At 31.2% G+C, this 11,964-nt stretch overlaps 1 protein-coding gene across 1 annotated transcript; it reads right to left on the minus strand.

The window, feature by feature from the left end:
• Nucleotides 1-538: 538 nt before the first annotated feature.
• Nucleotides 539-10,359, minus strand: NTS (neurotensin). Its single transcript, XM_066254800.1, has 4 exons — nucleotides 10,167-10,359; nucleotides 7,889-7,950; nucleotides 2,788-3,012; nucleotides 539-877 (listed from the first exon to the last, which is right to left on the minus strand). Exons 1-4 carry the CDS (start codon nucleotides 10,237-10,239, stop codon nucleotides 725-727), a joined length of 513 nt encoding a protein of 170 aa, XP_066110897.1. The 5' UTR covers nucleotides 10,240-10,359; the 3' UTR covers nucleotides 539-724.
• Between the last annotated feature and the right edge of the window lie 1,605 nt (nucleotides 10,360-11,964).

Below are 11,964 nucleotides of genomic sequence, written 5' to 3' on the forward strand. Positions count from 1 at the left end.
CACATATTTCTCAATGAAGTTAAAAATGTAGTCATCATTTACTAAATCATGAGAGAAGAACAAGCCAATAAATGATACCTCTTCTAATGGATGTAAGTCTTCAGAGAAACATATGGTTCTGAGAGCTTATTGTCTCTTTATTGGCTATTAAGTTCATTTAACAGAAAAACTTAATTCAGTTTAAAATTATTAAGATAGGCATAATTATCAATAGCTCATTAATCATTATTTTAAGATGACCTTACTTTATTACCTCCCCATATCTGAGATGTTCAAAAACTAAGTCTTGGAAAAGGACATGTATTTCTCTAAATTAAAAAAAAAAAATCTTTCATTTAAATAATAAGAGAAGTGCTATTACTTTAATGGGATTAATGATATGTAGGCTAGACTTTGCTATAGGACCCTATAATAAGCTCTTACAATTTGGTTTAAAATGTCAAATATTTTAACTGTTCAAACAATTCATTAAGTTCTTTACAAAATTACAAAACATTCTATATGTGACTTAATATCTACTCCAAGTATACACAACACATCATGCTTAAGATGTAGATTTATTTGAAAACATTTAGTCCACTTCTAATGCAGATAAATCTCATCCAATAAACCAAAATTGTAGAAGAGACAAAATAATTGTTTTTCCTTGCATTTCCACACAGATATAATTTGATAATTAAAGAATGATAAGTCACATTCACATGGAAATAAAATATGTATCTTCTCAGTAGTAGTAAGAACCCCTTTTGAGTATGTAGGGTCTTCTGGGTTTATTCTCATACAGTTGCCGTTTCAGAATGTAAGGAATTTTTCTCTTTATAACTTCTTCTTTTTCATTTTTGTCATTTCCATTATCAAGAACTTCTTCCTGAATTAACTGCAAGATAGACAGAATATGAGTGAAACTTACATGCATTGTCTTCCATTGCAGAGTATTTTTCTACATCTTATCCAATATGTTATTCAGACAGTAAGACATATGTGAATGAGACATATTAGGTTCAAAGCAATAAAGTGTTTTTCCAGGAACAGATGGCTATCAGGTGCCTAAGGGAGAATGAGAACTGATTTTTGTGATTCTCTGTTCAGTGTTCTTCCTAAGTTTATCAACCTAGCCTTTCTAATATCTCATAGAGTATGCCCCATTCTAAAATTAGTTCCAAACACTTTTTCTGATAATACTTTACTTATTCAAAACTTTCATCTAGCTTAAAATGTTTAAGAATTAACTTTTTCTAGACTTTTGTACATAATTTAAATTAAATTTAAAAATAAATGCAGGCTAAGATTTGTATTCAATTTGTGATTGACTTCTAAACTTTGAAGTGCTACACTATTACTTAACTTTGTTATTACTTAACAAAGACTAAGTTTTTAATTATAATGCATATGCATTGAATTATATCACAGGTAGTACTTATTTCAACCCACAGCTATTCAATTTCAGAGGATGATAAAAAACTACTGTCAGACAAGCTCATTTCTTAATCTTTTGTTTCTCCCTTCATAGTCTATAATTACTTGTACTATGTTTTGAATGATATTATTATTTTATTATACTCAGTAATGTTTAAAATAGCACCTAATTTGTCTGTATAATATTTTATTGAGTTTGTTTTTTCCTGGATATATAGAATATAATTGTCATTTCCTTATATTAAAGTAGTATTTCTCAAGTGTTAATGACTTAATGTGTTAAATACTGAACAGTTTAGCCCTGACTGGGTGGCTATATGGATAGAGTGTCCTCCCAACACTTTGAGGTCTCAGGTTTGATTCTGGGCAGGGCACATACGAGAAGTGACCAATGAGTGTGCAACTGAGTAGAACAAGGTATCGATGCTTCTCTCTCTTTCTTTCCTTTCTCTCTTTATTTCTCTCATATCAGTGGAAAAAAAATGGTTAGTTCAACAATTAAAACCACAACTAACTTCATGGTTATTCATCTAGAAAACATCATCTGTGTATGTTAGAATAAACAGTAGAAGTTCTGTTTTACATTTCCTCTTTTCCACAAGGTATTTGTGATAGTCAGTTACAGAGATTTTTATATTAACAGGGGAGGTACCCTCAGATCCCTACTGTTCGTGTAAGCCCATAACATGAAACATTAAGCAAATAACACTTAGAGGTTTATCTCACAGAAATGTTTTCCTTGTTGTAAATCTCTTCCAAACAGACATTCCCAAACCAAAGGTGATGAGTTTACAGTGTTTAATACCACAGATTCATGCAGTTTTCATTGGAATTCTGTAAAATGGAACTTGGCTGTCTTGACTGTGGTAATCTTAGTTTATCTGCTAAGGATGCCTAAAATCTACACATTCGATCAAAATAGGAACATATATATGAATACAAGAGTATATATCCCTCTCATTCAGGATTTATTTACCAAATATATTCAAAATCTAATGAAACCTGTTGTATTTTGTGTTTGTTATAAACACACATGACTTAGTGCTTCTAAGAAAACAGTTTGAGCTCCCTAAATGTCTTAGGCAATGCTACCACACACACAACCAAAAATTGCCTGACCATGTCATTCATTTAAGCATTTGGATCAAATCTGTCTTAAGAAATGTTTCCCTTTTAAGATGAAGGAAAAATATTTTGCTCTACTCCAAATATTTAAAGGACACTTTGAAGATCTGAGGGAATGCTAACTTCAACACATGGCTTATTCTTCTTTAATATTTATGTCTTCCTGCTATGAGGATGATCAGAATTTTTTTAATGGTACAAATGAGAGATAACTATAATTCTATTCATATTTAGTTTTTGTTTTACCTCCCAGTGTTGAAAGGCCCGGCTGTGACAGATATTTCGGATCTGGTATATTGTCAACATTGCTTCCAAGCTAAAGCCATCTAAGGCAGTGGGAAATCTCCTTCTTGGAATAAGCTCCTCTTCATGAAACTCTCTCGTTTCTTCAGCTTGGCCGTTCAGGGTATTTATAAGACTGCAAACACTCAGCAGGGTCATTTTCCAAGAGGGAACACTTGCCTTACTGGTCTGAAATATATATTTAGAAAAAATAGATATTGCATTTAAAATTTATATAAATAAATTTATATTGTGCTCAGCCATTACATTTTAGGGTCTAATTGTTACCCTAGCCTAAGAAATACACTGTCATTGATTTAGAAACTTCATATCACAAAGTTGAATAGTGCCAATGCTTCATAGTCCCTATTTTAAAAAAGTTTTACACACACATTCACACCTACATGAGCAAAGCAAGAAAGAAAAAAGAAATGACAGGAAGTAAAAATATATAAATATATGTATATCACATCACAGATGAAGATAGTAAATATACCATTCTTTCTTAATTACATTTTAGTTTATGGAACAGAGGCTAAGATGTTACTAATAGGTTTGGACAATGAGAATAGTAAGAGACAACTAATCTATTTCACATATGAAGAGTTGTCATAGGCAGCATCACAGTGCACCAATATATTTGCAAATTACAACATTCTCTAGATCTTGTCTAAAACTGTTATTACCATAATCAACACCCTTCCTATATGGCAACAATAATTAATGAGAAAAGATAAAAACTTAAGAAACCTTAAATATAAAATAATTAGTATATATTAACAAACATTTCAAAGGGCATAGATGAAAAAAGGCACAAATTTTTCCTAAAGGACATAAAAATTTGAATGACTACAAAGTCATGATGGGAAGACTCAATAACAGTAATTTCAGGTGTCGATCCTCTCTGAATTAGTCTCCAACTGTAATCTAATTGCAAATCAAAGTTACAATTTGGAAAATATGGGGAGACTGGAAGTTAGAAGAGGCAATTTGTCAAACTAATTATAAAGTTCATTTGGAAGTATAAATATGTAAGCATAACCAAAAAGATATAGAAAAATGAAAAGGTGATGAGGAGCAACTTACTTTACCAGATTGTAAAATGCATTTTAAAGCTTCAGGAATGAAAGGAGTGAGGTAATAGAGCATGAATAAACACAAAACTCAACAGAAGAGAATATAATGTTTAACAACAGATCCAAGTATATATCAATATAAAGGTGTAGCATATAGCAGAGTTTGCATTTGATATCATTGATATCAAATTAGCTATGAGAAAATCTGGATTTTGAGCTAATTATAACTTTTCTTGACATATTATAGTCTAATAATATCCATATAAGTTAAATTTGATAAATATAAAATAGTGTGTGAATATATAGAATGTATTTTATATAATTGGGAAGATATTATTAAACAAATATCTAAGCCAGAATCCATAAAGAAAAAGATCATTTAAATACATAAATGTGTAAATTATCTCTTTGGAAAATTAACATCCCGAACTAAAATAAAAAGCAAGGTATAGTGAAAAAAAATGAAAAAAGCAAGCTATAGTATAAAAGCTGCCACAATGTGTTAATATTCTTAACACAGGTGTAGCTCTTCAAAAGGAAAATAGTAAATGCCCCAAATAAATAAACTGAAAGAAATGTAAACCTGGGGTAAGTAACGTGATCCAAAAAGTCACAAAATCAGAATCATACATGAAAGAAATATGTGGAATGATGTGCAGCATGGCTACCATTAGATCAGACTTTAAAAAGTACATGTACATTCACTGGGGTACTTATGGGGACATGGGGACAAAGACATTTTCCCACATATTTTTTGGTCTGAGTGTAGATTGGTAGAACTTCTTAAAGGCTGTTTAGGCAATATGGATTAAAATTATAAATGTGTATGCCCTTTGATTTAGATTTCATCCTAACATCAGGCAAATCTGTGAATACAAAGACATTCACTATGATGTTTTCAATGGTTTGAAAATTCTTTCAGCTACACCCCGTGAATATGATTATCCAGCTATTGCTTGAATATTTCTTCTACGGATATGTAGAGGCAATATGCTCCATTGTGTGGCAGCAACACCTTCTATCTTGCCAATTAACAGATACTATAATGTTATGTTTGGACAGCTCTTTAGAGATCATCTAAATAAGCATTTTCTATAGTGTATTTCTTAGAATACTAGTTTTGCACTCACTGTTTTTAAAAAAGAGTTCCATTGTCAAATACATTGGAAAACTTTAGTTTAAAGGAAAGTAAAGGCTTCCTGAATTTAGGTATCCTCAATGCTTTTTAATTGTAAATACAGTATTTGTTATACCTTTTGTTATACCTTTTCAATGGTGCTAATATAGTATCCTATGTTCTCCAAAAAAATCTTATCACAAAAATGCTTTATTCATAAAATATCTGTCATGACTAAGGTTCTTGATTATTTGTTTGATGAGGAAATAGTTAATCATCTTTTCTTTTGCCAATTAAAAGTCACTATATCACATACCACTACTATTTAATGTCACATTAACTAACCCTTTCGTACCTAAGGATCACAGCAGAGGAAGTACTCTGGACCAAAGGTTATTTAAATAAACATGTGTTTGAGAACATTTTGTATAAAGTTTAAACTATTTTATTCAGGAAAAGGACAAGGGAGCCAAACCTGAGTCAGGCTCCTCTGAGCCCTCTACCCAACCTTGAGTTCTGTCCTTTATCTGCTTAGACCAGTTTTAGTGTAAATCCTGTTGAGTCAATATAGCAAAAATGTTTCACCCTTGGTATCTGATCACCCTAGAGATAGATAAATATACATATATAAATTAGATTTCCACCCTCAATATCAGAATTCTGTTGAATCATTTAGGAAAAATCCTCCTAACCTTAATGTTTCCTCTTAGTAATTTTCCACTGACCTCCACCCAACTCCTTGGCTATAGATCCATACTTGTTCTTATTGGATCTGGAGTTGTGTTCTATCTCTGCAAAACCCCCATTGTAGTAGGTCCTCTTGAATAAAGTCTTTCTTACTATCTTTAATACATGTTATACATAATTTCTCTTTTATAATGAACATTATTTCTTATTAAATTATTTTATACAAATGTTTATAATAGACTTTAAGCTTATAGATAAATTTAGAGTATTCTTGTTTTTGAGATGAGGAAAACTAAAGTATTTGCTGTTCTTACTTATAATCATTTGAGTTAACTTTCTAACACTGACTAAGATCCTGGTCAAATTTCTGTTTCCTTAATTAAATGAAACCCAATTTATATAACTAATGCTAGCTGTAATATACTATATTCAGATGTGTTCAACAAATGGTGAATTCAAGCATTTCACTAAATTGAAAATAAAGTTATCTGTGGTATAGCTTGAAGTTTTTACCGTTTCATGCAAAAAGTAAAAGTTGATAAAGAATCCTAGTTCATAAATGTTTATTAAATTCTTACTGTATACAAAAAAAATTCTTACTGTATACAAGGCATTGATTTTGATCATAGAAAATTACAACATTCCAAAAGTTTTTGAAAGCCTGAAAAAAACATACTGTACTAGGTTTTCTTTCTCAATAAAAGTATACCAAAGTGCTAGCAAATGTCATTCTATATCTATAGTAATGATTGTAGTACCTAAAATATGCTTATCCAATCAGAGAAGAGAAACCTGATATGATACCTGAGTTGGAGCATTGCCTCAGAAATCAGACAGGAGTTTTCTTCCTTTTTTTTTTTTTCCTGAAGTGAGAAGCGAGGAGGCAGAGAGACAGACTCCCGCATCCACTGGGATCCACTGGGCAAGCCCACTAGGGGTTAATGATTTGCCCATCTGGGGCATTGCTCCATTGCAACTGGAGCCATTCTAGTGCCTGAGGCAGAGGCCCTGAAGCCATTTCCTTGGCTGTGGGAGGGGAAGAGAGAGACAGAGAGAAAGGAGAGGGGGAGGTGTAGAGAAGCAGATGGGTACTTCTCCTGCATGCCCTGGCTGGGAATCGAACCCAGGACTTCCACACACTGGGCTGATGCTTTCCCACTGAGCCAACTGGCCTGGGCCCAGACAGGAGTTTTCTTACCTTAGCTTCTGATGAGTCTTCAGCCTTAGTATCTCAATGTTTTAACAGTGATTACACCAGGTGACTACCTCACCTCAAAATTTGATTTTTTTTGAAAAGCATCTTTGGTTAGGGACCCTATACTCTAGCTCTACCTTTAGATTCACACTGGGTAAGTCAATACTGTGTAGTAGCATGGTAATCAGGTATATTCTAATTGAGTTTTCTTCCCAGGTACAGGTTGAAATTTAGAAACCTTGTTTTCAAAACCCCAGGAGAGGAATTAAAGGGTCCAGTATACAAAGTTTTACTTGATTCAATAAAACAAATGAGCAGGTACAGCAGATAACACTTCTTTTATAGGAAGAATTTAAATCCAGGCATGAATTTAATGTAAATGTCTAGGAGATCATGAATTCTAACCATAGCATTTAAAAATACAAAAGTGAAGGCAAGTAATGGTAACTACCCACTTGCTTAAGAGCAAATAGTTCATAAGTTACAGCTTCAGTGTTAAATCTCAAGGCTTCTGTTTGCCAATCTATTGCTCTCTACACTCCATCACATGTCTTTTAAGGAGTGTCATGAACTTTCATTTTTAATTTAGACACTCCATTTTACTTTCCCCAATATAATAAAAAAAGTTGAAAATGTCCCTTAATTCTTATTTATGTGTTTAACTTGAGCCAATATACCTTTCATCAAACACAATTTGATAGGAACAAAAAAATGATTCCTTTAAATACATGTATATATCCACATAAATAATATGTGACTATTTAATTAAAGCTACAATATACTGATTGATAGTCAATATAATTGTTTCCCTGTCACATCAACACCCTTAACTTCTATGAACTCAAGAAAAAGTTTCCCAAAAAGAGGAAATGCTTTCCAATAAACTTTTCAGCCTTTATGGGAAGTTATTATTATAGGAAAAGAACACCGTATTTATAATGAGAGTTCTTATGTTTTTCAATTCTTTGTTTTAAAAAAAAAACAACTTACCTTTGATGTGTGCACACTGGTCAATAAATCTGCTTCTAACGCCTTCATTTCCTCTTCTGACTCTGAGTAAAATCAAAACCACATTTTACTGTATAATCACCTATCATACAATTCCATTGTAAATTGCAAATTTTAGACTAATCTAAAAAAATTAATCTCAGAGGATGTTGTCTTTCTATGTATTTATGCTACTTAAAATAGTGCTAAGAAGAAAAATAGATGGTTTTATTTTTGACTAAGAGTCAGCCAGAATAATAAAAGCACTTCTAAGCAAATAAGCATGTGACTTTATGCCAAGAGGGCTATTGGTGATTTGGAGTTATTTAATCTCTAAGATCTCAAAATTAAAAACTGATTATCTCATATAATAGAAATGTCATCAAATATGCTGGTTAAACACTAATAGTTTACATATACCAAATATAAGTATATTGAGATTTAAAAAACATTATAATGAAAAGGTATATACAGAGCCTTTTTAAGACAAAAAAAGATCATTTTAGAGTATGAAAATTTAGAATAGGAAAAATATTCAGATTTACTTGACTTGAGATGCTGTTTTAAAGAATACACTTTGGAAAATTTGTTTTTTAAACAAGAATTTAAAATTATGTGTACTTAGTGATTTTATCACAGTCTGTGAAGGAAATTGTTTAAACAAAAGTGATGTACACTAATACATGTACAATAACACTAAGATAGATTTCTGATCTTTAAAAAGAATATCCTTTTCAATTTCTACTAATTAATATTTTACAGAGAAATAAGTAGAAAATACTATTAGGTAATAAAAATGAAGTTAAAGAACATTACAAAAAGATAACTTAATTCAAACTCACTGACCTATATGTCATAAAGCAAAGCAAAAGTTAAAATGACTTCATCTTCCTTGAACTATACACTTTTATTAAAAAGAAATGTGACACTAGGAGAAACCATTTGTTACACTGTATCTTGCAACTAAGTTATACCAGAGATCATTTTCTTCTACTTTTTAGTGACCCAATCTGTTTTTCAAAAGGAATGACAAATTTCTTTAGCCATTTATAAAAAATGTATACCAAAATCCCCATAAATTTTGGCTTAAGACAGCAAAAATTTTCAAAATTTAATAATCAATAACCCAGTTTTTCTCACATGCTCTAAGTACACCTCTAACCTCATGTAGCTAATAGATAAAAACATAATTGTAGAAAATCTGGTATTTAACTCATAAAACTATTTGGAAACTTAGAAGCCAAAGATTTTTTTAAAGATCAAAAGAATTAAAAATGTTGATAATTAACCTTTATATTTTCTGCTAGATTTAATTTTATAATTTAAATAAAATCATAGTTTACATTAAACATTTTAATGCCATATTTATAAGATAAAAAGTACAAAACAGGTTAAATTATTTTTCCTGCATTTATTCTGTTTTCTTTTTCATTTTGCTGTGATTATTTTATTATTTAAAATATTAATTGAAGTATATTGTAATCATGATATATTTATTACTCTTCTGAATTTAAATCTTATTCTTAAATGAATTTTTGATAGATATTTAGAAATAGATGGCTTCTTCTTTATTACCACATGCAAAACACTTTGGCAAACAATTTTTATTAATATAAAAAAGCCAATTTCCCAGCTACACTTAGTATCAACTTAAATGACATGCAAAAAATAATTAATTAATAGAATGCTTTTCATTTGTCACATAAAAAGACTATATAAAATTTATTCTCAGAAAGGACTTGGAATATCTTTGTACTTTTCTAAAAATATTTTTTTTACAAATAATGCCTTATTCCTTTATTCAATAATCACCAATTTTCAAATTAACTTAACACATGCATTGTTAAAAAAAAATAATTTGTGGGAGGGTGAAGTCACTGCCTCCTAAAGAATGACTGAGAATGAGACAAAGCATTTTGAATAGAACAGGTTTTAATCAAGGGTTCACACTTTGACAGGCACTGCATCTTTACTTCTTGTTAGATAGCGACTAGCCTAGTTTTAAGTGGTTTTTTTTCTCTCTAGTAATTACATTCCAAAGAAGGGCATGAAGTGTTTCATTAAAATTCCTTTTATTGCCTTGTAGATTTAAAAACAGAAATCTTTCAGTCCTTGTAATCATAAACACAGAAAAAGAAAATATTCAGCTCCTAACACTAAGAAGAAAATTCAGAATAAGGGAGTAAGCCTTCTCTCTGGATACATTAAAGTAAGTAGCAACACACTACAGTAAAGGAAAAAGAAATCACTTCAGGGAGTTGTGAAATGCAGCTGAGCTTACCTGAGCACAGACTCCAGGAGCTGAAAGCCAGGAGTATCATGCATACCAGCTGAAGTTTCATTTCTGCCACCATCTCCTTGAGATTCCTAGGGAGCCAAGTCCACAAACGTCAGAGACACGCTGAAAGGGTGGAGGGGCTCTCTCTAGTGCTTCCTGCCTTTAGCTGATTTTGAAAGTGACTGAAGTATGAGAGTTGCTTTGGCCATTCCCTATATATACCTATGCAGGAGGATGATGTCATGAGAGTATACAGAGATTATCTTTTCAGGATGTGCCCTCCCTTCATCTCCATCACTCCCCCCACTTCCTCCACCCCTTTTTCTTTGCCTCCCTCCTCTCCCACTTCTGAACCTCCACTGAAAGTGACATCTTCCCTAATTGCTGTTGCTACTTCAGATTTCTGACACACAAAAGGAGACTTTTAAAAGCAATTCCATAGAGAACATATCAGAAAGAACTTACAGTACAATTCTTTCCCCATTTCCTCTCATTCTTTGACTCCAAGAAGTTGTCATTTTGATTTTGTGAAGCATAAGAGATGTCATTTCTAATATATGCAACATCTCCAGGATAAATGAATGTCTTGACATTAATGATTCTTTAGTTTTGGAAGTTCTTAAGGGGTTAAGATTCTTTTCTGCTAACTCATACTTTAGAATGTTTTGTGGTTCCAAGACTAATATAGGTCTTAGATAATAGATGCTAAAAGAAGGAAGAAAGTAATATTAGGGCTAAGTAAAGAAATTTAGCTACAGGGAAAAAATCAATTAAAAATACTAATACCCCAAGGAATAAGGTATTATATCCTAAAAGTTGAAAAGTTTTTATAATAAGTAATGAGAAGAATGACTTAGCTATGTATGCTGACTTTTGATTAATTGTTTAAGAAAAAAAATTCAAGGTTTTAAAATCCAACCATAAATTATGTGTTAACAGGTGGAAAAATGTGTTACCGTATCACTGATTGTTGTTGATGCTTTCTTCTTTTTATGTCATTCTTAATGCTATATATTTTATTCATTGTATAATCCACTTCTCACTGGTTTTCACCATTGTATTACATTTCTTTCTTTGTTATAGTCATGAAAATGAGACTGCACTTCTGGAAATGAGACAATTCTAAATAACCACCATTCACCAAAATTACATTTCTAAGAGAGTGTCTTCGTGTATTTCATAAGTTACAATGATACTCATTCCCCCTCTAAGTTTTCAGAAGAAATTGCTCAAAATGTATTTTAGCATGAAGCAATCTCTTTGCATTAAGCATTTTAAGATATATAGAGTCATCTGCTGTCAGGAATCTGAATAGTTAAAGGTAAAGGTGTCAGGCTTGTTCACTTTTTAAATATATCAATTATGTAGTAACAATCAAGAAAATAAGTCAGGATTGATTTCTACAGAGAGTTCATTTATATGGTATAAATCTATGAGATTAATTTCTCCATTTTGTCTTAAAATTAAGGAAATAAATTAATTTAAATCATTTAATTATTTTTAAAAACAAGGAGTCATTTATATAATTTTGTGTTTAGAATTTAACAATAGCAAATGCTTTTATAACTTTTAGTTTGCTTTAAAATTTTTTATGCAACACAATATTGAGTATGACTCATTTGAGGAAACTTGTATAAAGGCTAATTAATTGGAAAAGAAATGTAAAATATTTATGTATACGTGTGAATTTTCCCTTTTTGCCACTAGGGGGCGAAAAAGAAGTTTAAAAGGCTATTTTTGCAACTGATCACAGAATTATAAGAATTTTGCTTAGCTTTCTCTGTCAGAGCATCTTTGTGAT

Source organism: Saccopteryx bilineata, chromosome 2, assembly GCF_036850765.1.
Source record: "Saccopteryx bilineata isolate mSacBil1 chromosome 2, mSacBil1_pri_phased_curated, whole genome shotgun sequence".
In the NCBI taxonomy this organism is placed as follows: Eukaryota; Metazoa; Chordata; class Mammalia; order Chiroptera; family Emballonuridae; genus Saccopteryx; species Saccopteryx bilineata.

Bases quoted from the DNA above. Each gene is read 5' to 3' on its own strand.
- NTS (XM_066254800.1), bottom strand. From the start codon at position 10,239: ATGGTGGCAGAAATGAAACTTCAGCTGGTATGCATGATACTCCTGGCT. The intron at 7,951-10,166 runs GTAAGCTCAGCT...GATTTTACTCAG, and splicing joins CTCCTGGAGTCTGTGCTCAG to AGTCAGAAGAGGAAATGAAG. The intron at 878-2,787 runs GTAAAACAAAAA...TCTATCTTGCAG, and splicing joins GGGCCTTTCAACACTGGGAG to TTAATTCAGGAAGAAGTTCT.